At 45.3% G+C, this 17,681-nt stretch overlaps 1 protein-coding gene across 6 annotated transcripts in view; it reads left to right on the top strand.

The window, feature by feature from the left end:
* SH3PXD2A (SH3 and PX domains 2A) overlaps positions 1-17,681 on the top strand; it is a 232,111-nt gene that overhangs the window by 138,059 nt on the left and 76,371 nt on the right. For all 6 annotated transcript variants that reach the window (XM_010714667.4, XM_010714665.4, XM_031554493.2 and 3 more), the window contains one exon: positions 4,667-4,695. In XM_010714667.4, coding sequence (XP_010712969.1) covers positions 4,667-4,695 — 29 coding nt within the window. The remainder of the gene's footprint in view (positions 1-4,666; positions 4,696-17,681) is intronic.

Genomic DNA, 17,681 nt, shown 5'->3' with positions numbered 1-17,681 from the left:
GCATGGGAACGTAAACGCCTACAATGTATTTAAACATGAGTTAGTTAAAGCCAACAAATACAGAAATATTTCAACTTATGTATTAAAACGCTCCAGAGGATACAGATTAACCTCTATTACTCAGAGTTTGTCACTGTCTCATCTCTTTTGGACAGCAAACTCTGAGAAGCGGACAGCAGGAAGATTTACTTTCCCTTCAGCTTCTGTCTCGTCTGATGACATGTCTGTGGCTCCCCCGACCGTGTTGCTCCCTGAGCTCTGGCAGCTCCCCCTGCTTTGCAGGCACTGCTTTCTCTCACAGTTGAGAATCTCTTGTCTGAAATCTGTGCTAGATGAATTGAAGCCAAGCCTTGCTTGCATGCAGAGGCCCTGGGCTTCAAGGTGATGTATTGTAGTGGAACGAATCCCACAGGGTAAGCTTGCTTGGGTCTGCTGTCCTGTGGTGAAGGGGAGAAGCCTTGAATAGAGCCTTTACACTCCAGGAGTAGCAGGGAAGGGATTTCCCAATGCAGTCCATCACCAGGCAGCTGTTTAGGACAAAGTTGCAGCCCTGCAGCCCCACCGCTGTTACAGTGCTGCTCTGCAAACTTTTCTGGGCTTCTGCATGGAAAGATCTGAATCTCCTTGGGGATGGAAAAGAAACCCTCCAGGCCACATACAAATCAAACTGAATTAGAAATACTGCTAAAGAGATTGACTCAGTCCATTACAGACATGCTTGTACACAGTCAGTCTTCTCTTCCATGTGAAACAGTTCCTGGGCTTTTCTTGAACAAATGCCAGGATGCTCCTCATTTATTAAGCAATTTTCCAATTGTGTCACTGCATCTTTGTATGTATCTCTCTATATTTAGATAGATTAAAACACCCACACATCATTGTTTTTATCATGAAATCTCACTGATTGCAGCAGCAAAGTTAATCCCTAAATAAAGGATGCACCAAAACACTTTTCTGTAATGTTATTAATATAACCACCTCAATTAAAATAGATTGCAAGTGGCAAACAAATTTATTTATATAACATATATAAATACATTATTTATAACATATTTTAGTCTTTCACAATATCCTTGACCGACTGTGGATATCTTAATATGACAACAAGGCAGTCAGCTCTGTGGCAGTACATGTGTTCCTCCTTTCACATTTGTTGGTAGAAGCCAAATGAGTAGCATTATCCTGGTGTAACACTGATGAAAAAGGAGATCCAGCCTCTCTCTCCTTGTCAATAAAGCAAGAAGAGTGTATTCAGTCTTTGTGATGTACTTGGCACCAGCAATATTTTAATATCATTAGCAGCGGGAAATGCTTTCTTTGCCAGTAATGAGGTTCAGTGTCAAATAAAGGTGATACCCCATAGGAAGACTTTAGACAGATTTGCTATATTCTAATTTAAAAAAAAAAAAAAACAGCTAGAAATACACTATTTTTTGTGAAAGGCATTTGTTCAAGTATGGAGTGATGTTGGCTAATGAAGAAGGGCCCTGCTGGTGCCATTCTTAGTTCCACCCGCTGCTTTCACTGCTTTTCTTGTAGACAGAGCATAAAGTGGAATTAGGATGGTAGTGTCTGCTCTCACACAGAAATAAAGTCAGAATGGAAATATGTGTGTATGTATAAGGATAAAAAGAAAAGAAAAAGGAAAGAGACAGAGCTTACAGAAAAGTGAGCTTCTCCGTATAGCTGCAGTGACCTTGTACCTTCACTTGGAAGGGTTTTTCTTTCTGCAAGGCCAGGCTTCTAGTCTGTTGTAAGGGCTAGCAGGGTGCCTGGTGCAGCCCATGCTGCAGGAGATCAGAATTTCTGCTTTGAAGTTGTTACAGTTAAGAGAAACCATTAAGGAATTCCCTTTATTGTGTTGGACATAATCTGATACTTCGACCTCACAATAATATTCCTCTGGAAATAGTGAGACTAAGGTATTCACCTATGGGCCGTTGCTTGAGAGGAAAGACATCAATGAATCACTGAATAATAGGGCATAAAAAATAAATATGAAGCTAGGCATGGCTCCTTGCTGCTGCTATTGCTGCTACTTCCTTAATTAGCAGAAAAGAGAAGAGTACTTTACTCAGCCAGAGAAATTATTTGCTATGCTATGTTGGTTTTCTATTTCAGCAATGATATTTTTCCCATCCTTGGTGCGAGAAACAAGTTTTGGCTTTCAGAGATTCACTGAGGAAATGTGGATTTTATTTTAAGCTCCATTTTATTTGATACTGCTTTGTCCTGATTTTGTGATTGAAATACGGGTGTACAAGGCCTTACGAGACAGGGAGACATGGGGTTCAGGGCTTCAGGAACTCCCAAGTCAGAATGTGATAACTTGAAAATCTAGAGGAGGAATGAAAACCTGTCCTTCAGGTTGACTGTTGGCTCTCTTTTTGAGTGAGCATCACAATTGGAAGGTGGTGGTGATTGAAACAAATATTTTGTAACAATCATCTAATTTCTTATGAAAGGATGATCCTGCGCTTCAGACTGGAAACTAAGAGCAGAAGGTGCAGGTTCAACAGCCTTTTTTTATGATTCCTCATCAGTGCTGTGTGTATAATACTTTTTTTCCCCCTATCATTTGGTTTTCTTTGTCAGTTTGGGGCAGCAGCCATTTCTCTTTGCAAAGTACTTAATGGAGTGAGGTTCCCACCTTCATTTTGGTCTACATATAAATTTTAAGAAGGACGCTAGAGAAGAAAAAAACACTGTAGCACATAAAAGGACATCCTGAGTGCAATGCAGGAACCTGTGGGATAGATATGCAGGAGAAGACTCAGAGAGGAGGACCAGTGTGCATTGGCTGAATGTGGGGCAGCAAGACAGAGTTTGTACTCATAGCATAAGCCAAGAGAAACAGAGATGGGATTTGTTGGGTCAAAGCTCCCTTGAGCAGTTATGCCTCTGCTGGCACCATGTTTGCCATTGACCAGAACTGTGGTGTCGCATCCTGTGGAGTACAACGCTCGTAATGGCAGTAGTAGTGTGGTGTGGGATGTGCCTGCCCACCACAGGGCTCATAGAACTCAATTTTAGGGCAATCATGCTGTCATAAGTGATGTGCTTTTGCTATGGAAGAAATGCCAGCTGGATGAGGAATAGGACAGGAACGAAGATAAGCATGGAAAAGCTCGTCATAGAGAAAGAGGAAAACAGTTTCAAAATTTTGCCTTTTTAAATCTCTGCCTTCTTGAAATTGTATGGGTGAGTCATCCTTTAGAATTAAAAGAAAAAGCCTCATTTAAAAGCTTCCTGCAGCCTCTCACACAAGCCCTGAGAAACAGGTTGAGATTGGGCTGCAAGATGTGGGAGGACATCTGGGATGGAGGGCTGAATTCTGAGCATTCCATGGTGGTTGCTGCTGGAGCAGAGCGAGGGCACAGGCAAATCATCTTCTTGCACTGTGCTTTCTAGACCTGAGTACTGACTTTGGCTTGATGTGGTGGGATGCTGGGAACATTTTTATCTGTTTTTGGTTGCTTGCTAACTCTAACCATCCATCAACAGCCCATTTCCAGTCGTGTGAATTGGATGATATATACAAGTGGCAGGCATGGGTTGGCTAGGAATGGAAAAGTGGCCATGCCTCTCTTATAGAGACTGTCACAGGGTGTTCTGGTGTGCTGGTGGGAGCAGAGCTGGGGCTGATGATTGCATTCTGGGAGCCATCCTTTCCCCAGCTCATTCTGAGGGGTCTCTGTTTTGGGCATCGTGTAGCGAGCATTACTTCTGGATATATAATATCACTTCTGCAGAAGAAGCAACAGCAGTAGGTAGCATCTTCATATCAAACATAAGGCATGGCTGAGAAAACTCTTTAATTGAAATAGGAACAGGAAAATCCAAAGAGGGTGCAAAAAACTCCCGAGGAGTCATTACTCACCAAGAGCAAATCCTACACGTTCCAGGCATGGAGGGCACTGTGCCCGCACCCGTCTGCACATGGATGGGGCTCAGGGCACCAAGGGGAAGTGCAGCCACCGCAAAGCGTTTCTGTCCTCACTTCTGCAGCTGTGTTCTGTAGTTTCAGCCCACTCTTGCAGCAGCTCTCTGAGATTGCAGCTGTTCTCTAGCGAGCAGAGGGTCCTTAAAGCACTGTGGGAAATTCGGGGTGCATTTCCCATCCCAGAAGAAAGAAGTGGCAAAGTTTGGGGCTTTTGGGTATTTTTCTTCGTGCTTGTCAGAGATGCCCGGAAGGGATCTGGAGGTTATGCACCAATTAATGGGAGGAGGGAGCGGCACGCAGTGCCAGCCCAGCCCGCAGCAGCCGCACCCCTACAGCAGGCAGTTCACGTTCCCTCTCCTCTCCGGGGGAACCGCAGGGGTTAATCCAGTAGCCATGCATTTAATAGCTCGATTTAAAGGGGAAAAAGTGACATCCTTCTCCCCTGCCTTGCTGCCGGAGGATGGTTGGCTCTGTCTCAGTGATCACATGCTCCCCCAGCCCTCGGTGCTGCAGAAGCCCAGCTGCTGCCGATGAGCCGGTTCTGCTCAGGACCTGTCCCAGCCCCAGCCCTTGCCCGTCAATGCCTTGCAGCCCTGAGCTCCTCTTTAAAGGGGGGAGCGGGCAGAATGAGCCCTTGAACATATGGGTGGAAATTTGGGACGCATCCATTCTCTCACTGTTTCCAGCTCTAACCATGTCTATTTGTTGTTGTCTTTTTTTCAGGGACTATGGATCTTCAAAGAGAAAATCAGGTAAGATCCTGAGCTTTTTACTGCATGATTATAGAGTGTTTTTTTTCCTCCTTTTTAAACCTTCCCTTGTGTTGCATGAAATTACATAGCCATTTAACTTTTCATTGCTGAAACCTGCTGTAGCCAGGCATCAAATTCTTTCTGCTCTACTGAAGAGGACAAGAAACTCATCTTACATAGTATTGCAGTTAAAACATTGGTGTTTATAGAGCTCTTTCTGCAATCTAAGAGGCTAATGGGGTTACATTTCTTCTTTTTTTTTTTTTTTCCTTAAGTCTATCTCTACCTAAGTCAAAATGTAGTTTGAGAGTTGGAGGTCTTTTTTGACGGGAGAGGAAGAGGATGCTTTTCTGTTTGAGTCTGAATCTTGTTTTTGCTTTATCAAAAGGATCTGTTGAAGCATTCAATGCAAAATGTTCTCACTGCCTGTTTCTGGATTTGGGTTGACTCAAAGGCTATAGCTCCTTATTTTGTTTTTAAATCCTGGATTCAAATGTCTTATAAAATCCTGATCTGAAACTACATAAAACCAATTTTTCCCGTTTCCTTATAGCTCTTAGTGATTTATACAGATATGTTTTCAACAGGGACATGTGATTATGGGCCTCTGCATTTGGCTGTTCTGAGTTGGATGTGATAGGGCTTCTTTCTTTCCCTTTTTTTTTTTCTTTCCTCTCCCAAGCAGTACTGAGCACCTGCAACTCTCATTGACTTTGTTTGTAGTCTTGAGTGCTCTGAATCACATCCAGGGCATCCAAAGAGGCCCCTCAAACCCTCTGCAAGCTCTGGAATACTCTGGCCTGTGTGCAGGGGAGGGGAGGATTTTTTCCTCTTGTATTTTGAGATGATGATAAAGAAATGCTGCAATGGCTGAATCTCTGGGAAAGATGAATGTAACTTACTGAACTTAAAGAATGTCAGTGCCTAGATTGATTTGTTAATTATGAGAGCTTTTATGCTGCAGTCCTGTAATAAGCTAAGTGGTACATTAACACGGAGCTGTTACTTGACCCTGCCATCCTGTGCATTTATGGCTGTTCCCTTTGCAGGCTGGTGCTTGTGGTGCTCTCCTCCTGAATTCTTTTAAATTTACCATAAGTGCAGGTGGGTGATGGTAATCGGAGGCAGGTGGAGCACTGGGTGCTGACACTGGGACCTGGAGAACGTTTAACTTCCTCGTTTCCTTCTTTCTGGGTTGCAGTTCTAGGCAGGTCCATCCACAGAGATGTGATTGCACTTCTAGCATATAATATTAAATAAACTTTGCACTGTTTGCAAAATTTGACAGTGAATTAAAGGGGCAGAAGAAGTTTCTCTAGAGGAACAGGCTGTAAAGGTGTGAGAGAGTACACAGAAGGCAGAGCTGAGGGCAGAAGATCCTGGCTCACAGTGCCCTGTGCAGAGCACTGGGGTTTTAAGGCCACATAAAGACTGCTGAAATGTGTTGCTGAAGTCTCTGGGGCAACCTGATTTAGCACTGACCTAGAACAGCAATGTTGCTCTTGTAAGATGTGTGAGGGATTGCTTTAGAAGGATGAGAAGCTGCTTCTCCTCCATTCCAGCAACTCTGGGGAGAAGCTGGAGCTGATATATTGTGACAATGATGGAAGAGGGACTGAGTTGAGTCAATACAGCTGGAATTCTGTCTGTTCCCCTTGAGGCACCCCGAACAGCATGCTCATCAATCCCCAGGGCTGAGCTCCTCTGTGCTGCTCTCCCATCCACTGCTGGGTCTCGTTTGGGGAGTTTCTTCTTCTCTGCCCCTTGGTGGCTGACTGCACAGCCAGGGCTTGGATGCAGTGGGGTTTAGGGATGCTCTTTCTCCACTTACACTGTAAGAGGAATGTGAAGCAGCAGTCTGACTGAAGTGAGTTATATAAAGGGACTCTGTTCTCAAACATCTTCTTGCTTGTCTTTAGAGTGGCAGGGGAAGGCTTCATTCTACTTGGAGCTTGATGTCGTGGGAGTGTGCATACAACAAGCCAAAGAATATGCCAAGAGAGTTGGTGGTTACAGCCTCTAACAAAGAGCAGCTTTATGACACTGGGTCTAGTGATGGGGTGAATGAACACAGCTTCCAAGGCTGTGTTGTGAAGAGCCTTTAAAGATAACTAATAACTTTGAAATGCAGCTTCCTCTGTAGGTGCAAACACTACTCAATCTTAAATGGTACAAATAGACACTTGAATGCCCATGCCTCCCAACAGATCAGACCTGAGAATACCATTTTTTGACCAAGGATATGCTGGGAAGAGACTCAGAGCTGTGAGCGGCAGGAATCTCACAGCTGCTCCATCTTAGGCAGGCAGGGCATGAGTGTGGCTGATGGCAGAAGCATTTGGGGAATGCCTCTGATAGCCACTGTTGCCTCTACCCTGACCTCTGCCTTGCCAATGAGTGCATTTCTGGCTAGTCCTGCACTGAGCCCTTAAAGCAGGGAGAAACTGGGGAAGTTCAGAGTTTAATAGGAGCTAGGGACACATTTATCACTGCAGCTGATAGCAGTTGTAAACATCTGGGGACATTCTGAACAAAGTGCAACAGCATGGCCCTAACTTAGCTAAACAGAAGAGTCTTGTGCTGATCTGCGGCATCTCTGTATGCCAGCCTTGAGCCAGGGCTTCCTCTTGTGCAAAGTGCTGTATAAACACAGCCCTTTCCTTGGCTATAATCTAATTATAAATGCTTTAACCTGCAGTCAGCTTGGAGCTCTGCTGAAGCTGGGCTCTGTGTAGGCATGGCCATTTGCTATGGCCTGAGCAGCCACGTGGGCTGTTGCTTTGAATTTGTGGGGCTTTATGTGACATGCTGCAGAGCTGCCTTCTTATTTTCAGTCAATTAAATTATTACTCTAGGTCCATCCATCAGTGATGAGGAGGCCTCAGTACAATTGTGAGGAGCGGTTAAGGCTGACACGTTCTGCATACCCACAGCAAGTGATCTCGTCTGGGTTCATCCAAAGCTCTGTAGCAAAAAGGGAAGGGATTACTTTTCAGACTGATTTGTCATTGCTATTAACCAAGTGAACAGCAACTCATTTGTCACTCGAAATAGGCATTACTTCTATGCAAGTATCCAATGTGTGGTTTTCTCTCCTGAAATCAAAATAAGGGCAGAATTGCTCCAAGTCTGGTAGTGGATATTTGCATGGTACATTACAAACCACAAATTAGGTTAATCCACTCTCCAAACCCTACCAGATACCATCTGTGCATGGTGAATTAATTAACCCTTGAGACATCTGCCAGTCCTGATGTGGCTTGTGAAACCAGTTTCAGGATGTTTATCCTCAAAAATGTTCCTGTCTCCCTTAGATTGTTACTGGCTACAACAGGTTTTATACTCCTGGTGTATGATGATCTGGCCCTCTTCCCTTGCTGAGAATTTTTCTTTGGTAGTTCACTGCCAAAGTTGTTGTCGGATCTTTGGTCATAAAGCTGGAATAAACAGCTGGAACCAGGCATTTGGTGGTAATTAGGGAGGTGATGTGTCTTCCACAGATTTTCCACACTCAGTCTTTGTACTCCTCTGTTACTGAGAGAGTTCCCCTTGCTTACTGTGGGGTTACAGATAGCAGAAGATGCTGTTTCACCTTAGCTTTCAGTGCTAGGGAATCTTTCTGCCACCTGCCTTGTAGGCAGCCAAGCCCTTGTGCCTGCTTCAGTGTTTGCTTGCAAAAGCCCTTCTGGCCACCCCCCCTTCTGAAAGCATAACAGAAACCCCACTGCTTGCTCACTCCTCCTGCCCTGGCCGCCCTGGCCCCAAGCTGCTGCTTGATGGCTTTCTCTTACTCCCTGCTCTTGTGAGGTAGGATGTCCCTACAGTGAGGGGAAATAAACTTGAAGTTTATGGCTCCATCAACACCGCAGTGTCTCCTTTCCCTAATTGATCAGATCCTGTCTGCATTGAGCTGGCCGTGCTCTGGCTGAGCCTGCCAGCTGTAGTCTGTTTAAACAGCCCCTGTAATTGAGCACTCAGAGCATTAGCTTAGCAGCTTGCTCCAAGCCAGCGGTGCCTCGGTGGGGCTGTTGATGAAGCTTGGCTTCCTCGGCAGAGAGAAGCATCCTTCAGTGCTGTTCCCACATTCGGTTATTGGACAAGCAGAATACTGCAGCACCCAGACTGCGATCTGCTTCTTTTCCCTTCTGTAGCCTAAAATGAGGAAGGATGTAAATAAAAACTTTAGTGTCTGTTTGAAGCCACTCAGACTGTCTTTTTATTGACATCTCTTTAATATTCCCTCAACGGGAGGATTAAGTGGAGTTGAGAGTTAAGGCAGCTACGGAAGTGGGGCCTCTAGGGGAAAGACAAGCAGATTGCTGTAACAGTACTGCAGCCCTTACGGCCTGTCACGTTGTGGGGCTGCTCCTTGGACTGCAAGCAGGACATAGATCTTTACTCATTTCTTCTTGCTAAGGAAAACTTGCTTGTGCACTGAGGGCACATCTTCTGTCAGCTTTAGGGAGATGCCTTAATTGCTGTTTGTTTGAGTTATCAGGGATGGGTTTTGTCCATGTTCTTTGTAATTATGAAGAGAAATGGGTGAACTCTTGGCTTTTTTTTTCCTGGGTTTACAGCTGAGTTATGCTCATCCCTCCAGAGCTTAACTTCTTTGGTTCTGTCATACCACACATCCAGCCTGCCCTTACAGCTCCATGGCATGTCTTGCATGCTTTTTTATTTTTGTAAATGAGTTTTATTTTCTTAACTTCAGTTTGAACTGCATCCTTTGAGGTAATATGGAGAAAATAAGTGGTGTGTGCTAGCCCTTCTGTACTTAATCATTCAGCAGGGTTGCATATGTGCGAACCATTAGCTGGACCAGCATAGCTGGAGCTGTTTCTGCCTGTCCCTAGGACTGACCCAAGAGGTAGAGCTTGATCTTTTATATGTCACTTCTGAAGTGCCCAATCTGCGAGGGTGGTACTAAAGATGTCAAAAAAAATACATCCAGTAAAGTGAAGTGGTAAATCATGTTGTGAAGCAACACTCTCTCCTGTGGCGGTAACTGCAGCAGATATCTTGTGGCTACCAGTGCTGATATGTAGGCAGTGAGGCAGGCAGTTGGTTACTGTTGGATGAATCCAAGCCCAGGTGATAACACAGCAAAGCTACAATGTGATTTTTCAAACCAAATGTTAGTCATTCTGCTCTCATTGTTCACCTCTAGCTCTGTCTCTCCAAACTCCCTCTTGAAAAGCTTAAGCTAGGCAGGCTTTTGTTTGTTTTTTAAGGTGGCAAATAGGGATCTAAGTTTGTTCAAGCCTTGTGGCAGGGTCCCAGCAACATTGTAAAGTACACAGCTTGGCCTTGGTGTCCAAATCCCTGCAAGAGGTCTGTGCTGCAACATGGTCCCTGCAGACAAAGACACGTGCTCTTGTGTGTGTGCTGATGAATCACATGCGCGTGCTGTTTCTTGCATTGCTGTCTGCCATCAGTCAGTGCGGCAGCAGCCATGGTGGAGCAGCTCTGTTGCTGTTCCCCTGCTGATGGGAATGGCTGGAGCAGGTGGCTTGTCTGCTGCTCTTCTGCACTGTCACAAGCACTGGCAGGATTACTCTTGATCAAACCTGGGACCTCTTCTCCCATCATATGATTAACCTTCTTGACTGTATGTACTAATTATCATGTGGAATTTAAAAACAGCAGATTCTGGCAGAACATCTTGGTTCTCACATAGTGTTTTTCTTACTTTTTTTTTTTTTTTTTTTTTTGAGGATAAAGGGATTTGGTTATAAAAGATGGATAGAGTAAGCACAAGCATAGCAACAAAAGTCCAAACAAAGCTTAGTTTGTAATTACTGGATATGTACTTCCTGAGTCTGAGCCTAGTAGTAAATGGGCTTAATGTGCATCCTCAGTTCAGTTCTTGATGGTGGAGTTCCCTTTTCTCATGATGAATAACTTTAGAATTTGCTGAACTATAACTGCTGCTCAGTTTACTGGCTTTTACTTAATGTAATAATTCCCAAAACAGCTTACTTTCTTTCTTGATTTTTTTTTTTTTTAAATTGTATTTTATTTTTAACTAGTTTTAACTAGTTTGCTGAAGCAACATGTTAGCTCTTGCTTGCTAACACTTGCCCTTTCCCAAAGCAAGGCTGTTGCTCTCTGCTTAGAGAGCTCCAAGGAAGAGCTTTGGCTATGCCAGGCACCCTTCATCTCCTCACAGCACTTGTGATGCTGTTCTGCATCACTGGGCAATGTGTGACCCTGCCCAGCCTAATTCCATCTCCAATTCTGTAGCCTTCTGGCAGAAGGAAACTGATCTCTCCATTCAGTCTTCTTGTGCATCACATTTTTGAAGTCACTGTTTAAATCAAAATGCTTTAGACTTATGCCTGCAGCTACTGAAGAGAAGAGCAGATAGATAGGAACTTTTATTCTTTCTGCACTGCCTCACTTTTCTGCTGACGAGCTGTGTAGCCTGCTGGATGTCTGGGCCTACTGTCCTTTTCTGGATGGCCCATATACTGAGGGTGGAAGATGGGGTAAGAGAAGAACAGTTGTTTGTGCCTTGTGTGGTTTGGCTGTATGGCTTTTAAACTGAAGTGTGGGGATAGAGCACAGGATTAGGGAGAGGAATGTTTGTGCTCTCTGAGCTTCCCAGTTCAAGGCAGAGCTGAGCTGCAAGGATGAGGTGTGGTCTGCATGGACAGCCTGAACCCTCTGAGTGCCTCTTGGGGTGGAATGGCTCTTCTGGTTTTAGGGAGCTCCATCTGCTCCTGTCCTGCCTCCCTCCTCTGTCTGTCAAGTGGCAGATGGTGTTAGCACTGCTTGCGTGGGTTTTTCCTCTCTCACACCCGGGGAACCATGTGCTGTCAGGCTTTGGTTTTGGCACATGAGGTAAGGCAGGTGAGATGCACACTTGGGCTGCAGTGGAAGCCGATGGGCTTTGGTATTAGCAGGGATGCAAGTGTGGGGCCTGACTGCCCAAGGGGCAGAGCTTGGGGTGACTTCACCTCAGGCTGGCATGACTTTCACTGTCATTTGGGCTAGCTACATGACATGCAAAATCTGCTCTGGATGAAGTGGCTCTTCTCCTGGAGATGGCCAAAAATATTACTTCAAGGCACTCAGCAGGGATTGTGACGTGTGCAGCTCATCCTGCTGCCAGTTCAGGCAGGCTGCCTGGCCAGGTCCATTCTGCAGCGTGCTCTGCTTGGCAGCGGGGCTGCTCTGCAGCAGGGGCTGACTCTGGCTGGGGGCTCTCTAGGATCTCCTACAGAACTGTATGTGCAAGGACCAAAGCAGTCATGGGGGAAGCGGTCTTTGCTTGCCATGTAGAAAGGCTTAATGCAAACTATGGATGCCAATATAAGAACTGCACAGCCTTGTATACTTCCGGGTTTGCAAATGGGATCAGAATGGGCTTTTGCAGAAGTAAACAGAGTAGAAAATTGGAACGCATTTTTCTGTAAGCGGGTGCTTTTAGAAAGGACGGGGGGCTGTATGAGGCTGCTGGAGTGCAGCTGGTGAGCACAGAGCTGTGCTGCGCACTGAGCAGGCGGTCCTCTCATCCTGCAGCTCAGGAAAGGACTCTCTGGTTGTAGATTTCTTCCCTGTAGGAGTGAGTTATCCAGATGATGAATTTCTGAAGCATGCTCGAGTCACGTGAGAGCCAGATGGGAACATTTTCCAAGCAGCGTGTGTGGGTCCAGCATGCGCCAGGCGGCTCTGCTTACGTGGCAAGTGGGAGAGGCTGACGTTGGTCTGCAGCATTGAGCTGGGGCAGGCGAAGAGCCTGGCTGTAGCCTGGCCCTCTGCCCCCCTGCACACAGCCCCTCTTCCTGGGGTATCTGCACTGCATGAGCTGCTTGGAGAGGAGGGAAGGAAGGAGGGCTGGGCCTGGGGAGCTGGGCTGAAATTAAAGGTCTTATTTACTGCCTGCTGTCAACTCATCTTACTCCCACACTTCAGCTGAATTTGCATATTGGAAGATATCACAGGTTATCAACTAATCAAATATTTAAGTGTAGCTCTTAAGGTACTGCCTCATCTACAGATAATGTGTGACGTAGAGGTGAAGATTTGCTTTGGGTATGTAGGAAAGGCATCCTGTAGGGATGAGACATTTACTTCAGACTGCGACTTCTTGCATTCTAGAGAAAGAAAAACTTAAATCTCTATATTCATTCAAACACTATCTATATTTAAAAAAAAAAAAAAAAAAAAAAAAGCTTGCTTTGAACATGCTGCAACAATGCCCTGCAGTCATAAGAACAAGGGAAGCTTATTTAAGCCACTGTGGCAAGGGACAGGGTGGTTACCAGACCCATCCTGGATCTGGGCACAAATATTGGTTTTGTTGTAGGTCCCTCTGGGGCCTGCAGGAGAAACATCAATGGCACAATTAAACAATATGCCTTGGGCAGTGGTGATTGAAATAATAGATCAAAACACTTGTAGCCTTTCTGTGCCATTCTCCTGTCTCTCTGGCTATCTGTTGTTTTTTGCCTAATTGAATGAGTTAATTGTGTGAGCCAGGGATGTGTGAAAATGGTACCAACTCGGGCTGAGGTTTATCTGCTTTTTTTTTTTTTTTTTTTTTTCCCAAGCTGTTTTATGCTTGTGACCAATGCAGAGTCAGTGTTAAAAGTAGCTACTTCTATTCTTCAGGACGTTATTACCTTCTCATTTAACCAGTGTCAGGCCCCAGACAGAGGAGAAGGAGCTGATGAAGAGAAATCTGGCAACAGGCTGACAGGAATTGCCAATGGATGTGAGGGATCAGAAGTTTCAAGGAGATTCGAGTGTATGGGGAAATAGTGAACATAGTGCTCTGGCTGTAGATGGAAAAGCAGGAACAAACCCTGTGGTTTTGGGAGGTCCTCACTGAACTTTCTGCTCCTGGTGGTGGAGATGGTGGCCTGGCATGGAGGAGGAAGTTGCCCCACCACCGTTTCCTTTCTGCCCTGTCAACCAAGCTTGGGGACAAGTGAAAGCCAAACCCCAACAAGCAGCTTGGGAGGAGTCAGGATGGAGCCTGGCTCTCTGTGGTTCCTTACCTGCTCTGAGCAGTAAGGTCCTGCCTGAGCATCTAGGGCAACAGCAGGGCACTCACATTTATACCAATCTCTTGGTGTGCTTGAACTCCAAAATCGGGATTGAAATGAAGGCTTAACTTCAATTTTCCATTCTGCCCTACGTGGGGAACATTACAGTGAGCAAGGCTCTAGGCCAGTTCAAAGAATTGGACAACTTCTAAGAAATAGCCCACTCTAACTCTTTCTTGCTGATCTGTCAAATACCACTGATGAATTCACAACACCCCTGTTTGCCTCTTAATGCGTTTTGCTTGATGGAGAAGAAAAGGCATTGACTTCCCCCAGCTCCAGTTTGGGGAATCTCTGCCAGTTACTGGACCACCAGTGAAGTTCTCTGAAGTGGAGTACAGCACTGATTGTTGACTACTCAGGAAGTCAGTGTAATTTGAGTTCACTGTAAGACTGTATTGCTTACTCTTTTCATCCTTCCAAGAAAGGAAGGGTGAATGCCTGTGAAGTGAATCTGCAAAATGCTCAACTGCAACCTCACCACTCCAGTCTGTGGTTAATTGAGCTCTTCTTCATGAGAGGCAATCAGCACGGCATTGTATTCGTTTTCCCAGTATCTTATGCTGTACCCTAGAGTTGCACAGCTTTTCAGAGGTTTCAGTATTCCCAGATGATGTTTGATGTAGGGCTTCAAGAAAGGCAACTTCTATAGAACAGGTCATACCTATGTAATTAAACTTCTTTTACACTCCAAAGCAAGATAGCTAAATCCAGGTCCTCCATGGGAAATGTCCTTGGCCCAGGATATCTCCATGCATAGCTGAGGAGCTGGGTAGGTGCAAGGGCTGCATGGTCAGAGCTATATCTATGCTGAGCCTTAGGACGAGTATGATCCAATTAACCTCTGGGAATTACTGCAGCAATATTACTGGGCAATATTTACCTTAACAAGATAGAAAGCTATACATGTACTAGTTTAAAGAAAACTGATATCCCCAGCTGCATGCAACCTGTGAGTCTTTAGTAGTGTGTTGCTCTGGCCTATACAGCAATATTAAATAGTGGATGCTGTAGTCAATGTTGAACTGAATGTTTTGACAGTTAAACATTTTGCTGGCAAAAAAGAAAAAAAGAAATCCAGTATGCTGCTGAGAGAGCTGTGGAGGAGAAGGAGCTGCTTTGCACCTGCTGGACCAGGACCTGGATGTGCAAGACTGATGTGAACTGTGGAGGTGGCAGCTCCTGGGTTGTGGTAGCACTGAGCTCGTGCGTTCAGCTCCAGACTGACTCTGGCTTTTGTGGGTTTTCCTGAAGTCCTCTCTGCTCTAGCTGCATACAAGACAAATAGCTTGCTACTAAAAGAAGATGAGTGGGGCTGTATCACAAGAGTAAAGCGTTAGTCCCCAGCAGTCTGGCGCCTGTTCTCTTGCCAGCAGTGGGAGGAGCAGCAAACAAACTGGTCTCAGTGGCAGCAGAAAAGCTTCTGGTGAAATCTAAATGCAGTCATCTGTTTCTTGTGTTTAGTTCACCACGGCAACTGGCTTAATGAAGCCTTCAAAGCCTTTCCCCCTCTAATTCCTTCCTTTCCTCTCCATCTGAGGATCCAGCTGACCCATCCCCGGTCCCCACCTCAGTGGGGGCAGCTCCAAAGGGATGGGGTCCAGTGGTCGCTGCCAAAGCCTGCAGTGCTGCTATTTCTGGGTGGTGTGGTGGCTCCAAGGACAGCCTCAGTACTCTGCACAGTGCCTCGGCTCCTGGCTGAGCTGTAATTTATGAACCCACGTTTCTTTTGAGCTTTTAAAAATAATTCCGAGCGGAGGGGTTTGTTCTGGCTTCAGCTGAAGCTGACAGTGAGGACCGTGGGGGTTGGTGTTAGGAGCAGAATCGAAACGCTGTTACCTTAGGAGTGGCTGGCTTTGAGCAGGCAGTTTTAATTTCCCTTCCAAACACTGAGATTTCCCCCCCCCACACCCCCCCAAGTCATCTGAGACCAGCCGGCGCTTGGCTGTGCAGCAGAGGGGGAGAGGAGAGGCAGGAAGCGAGGGTTTGTTCGTTTACCATTACCAATCCCATTGGAAACCAGTTCCAAGCCCCGTGCAGAATTCCAGAAAAACTCCTGAAGGGGAAACCCGGGGCCATTCAAAGTTTGTGTGTTGCTGGCATGGGTGCAGCGCACATCTGGGGCTCTTGACCTCCTCCCTGTGCCCTAAATCCCCCCACAGCTCTTCGTTTTGAGCTCTTTGTGAAGTGGAATCCATCACTAATGTCTGATATTTTTATTATTTGTAGGAGGAACTCTTAGAAGCTGGTAGCAATTAGAGCTTAAATGTCTTGGAATAAAAAAAAAAAAAAAAAAAAAAAAAATCCCCAAGAAGGAAGTTTAATGCTAAGCAGATGTGTAGGAGCAGCTGAAGTATGCTAGCTGCCTTCTGCTTCAGGAGCAGCCCCATCTCACTGCTGTCAGGCTGGAGCAGCTGAGAAGTGCTGCAGCTTGTGTGCTGCTCCTCAGGCTGGGGACCTGCCCCAGGATCAGTGAGGTTGTTCCCCAGTTATTGCTCTAGATTGCCGTCTTATTCTGATTTAGATAGATTATGAATTTGACAAGGGAAGAAAACAACTTTTGTTTTCTCTCGAAATAGATAGGAGTTAACATTTTTATGCTGTTTTTGTGGCATGTTGTTCCATGTCAGTTATGAGAGAACACATAAATGTCTGTAGATGAGGTTGCTGTGAATCTGGGGCTAAACTCCCTCCCTTCTTGGACAGGCAGATCCAGGGAAGCCCTAAGTTTGTGTAAAGCACAGTTTATTCTTTCTCTGTTTTTAATTGGTGGCTGTTTCAGCATTTTGCTTCTGGCTTGTACTGGGGCAAACTGGAATCTTCCTGGTTGTTTCTACATTACATCTGCATTATTTATCACTGCAATACTCAGGTTCTTCTGTCTGGAAAAAGATCTGACAGCTGACTGACGTTCATAATCCCTTTCCTGAATGCAGTGGAAGTTTATTCAAAAGCTCATAGACAAGTTGCTGACAACAGCTCCTTCACACCCTTTCCCGTTTGTGCCATGAGTCTGTAATAGAAACATGCTGTATATTCCCTCTGTAAGCTAGAGCATGAGTTACTCTGCCAGATGATTTCCTGTTGCACTCTACCAGCGTAGAGCCCTTTTTTTAATGGTAATCCAAAATAAATTATTGTAAGTTATCATGGTGTATTTTGTATTGGATTGTGACAGTGCAGTGCATGGGTTTGGGGGCTAGATGGTTGCAGTTTTCAGGTATTTTTTCCGGTGGTCACTACTGAGAATTTATTGAAAAATGAAGGCCAAATCTAGCTGACCTCCAGTATTGCTCTAACATGATGAAGATTGGGGGCCTGATATAAAGGAAAAATACAAAAATTTTGCTATTCCTGTAGTGCTGAGGAAGGGCAGCAAGTGTTTCTTGGAGCTCTGGTTTCCAGTGGGAATGTCTGAAAGCTCTTTCTCTTGCTTTATATTGTAACTGAGAAATCGCAAGCACATACGTACTAGGAATCTTTAACTGGTTACTTGGGTTTTTTGGCTGCCTTAATGATCCTCTGAGGGTCAAAAGACAGTAGCAAGTCAAATAAGCAAGGGTGCCAGTATGCAGTGATCCTCTCTCCCAGCAACTGCAGGGTGCATCTTCCCTGCTGTTAAACTGATTATTCCAGAGTTGGGTTCGCTATTGCTAGTGGGCTTTAAAAATCATTTTTTTGGAGTTGTTTGCCAGAATTCAGCAAGTTCTTAGTCTATCATATAAACACCCCCCCCTTGCATCTTCTCCCAGGCAGTGTTAGAGTAACACATCTGCCTGTGTTCCATCATCCCACATAATGGGAATGTTTGCTGGTTCTTATTTTGAAATAGGGGCAAACCTGATAACTTCAGAAACACGCTTCCAGTGTACTCAAACAAAACAAAAAAATGTGGAGATTATTCCCAGAATCCCAAGCCAAGTATTTAAA

This window comes from Meleagris gallopavo, chromosome 8 (assembly GCF_905368555.1).
Source record: "Meleagris gallopavo chromosome 8, MGAL_WU_HG_1.1, whole genome shotgun sequence".
Classification (NCBI taxonomy): Eukaryota; Metazoa; Chordata; class Aves; order Galliformes; family Phasianidae; genus Meleagris; species Meleagris gallopavo.
The sequence above is the reverse complement of the archived record's forward strand: the minus strand, read 5'-3'. Positions and strand labels throughout refer to the sequence as shown.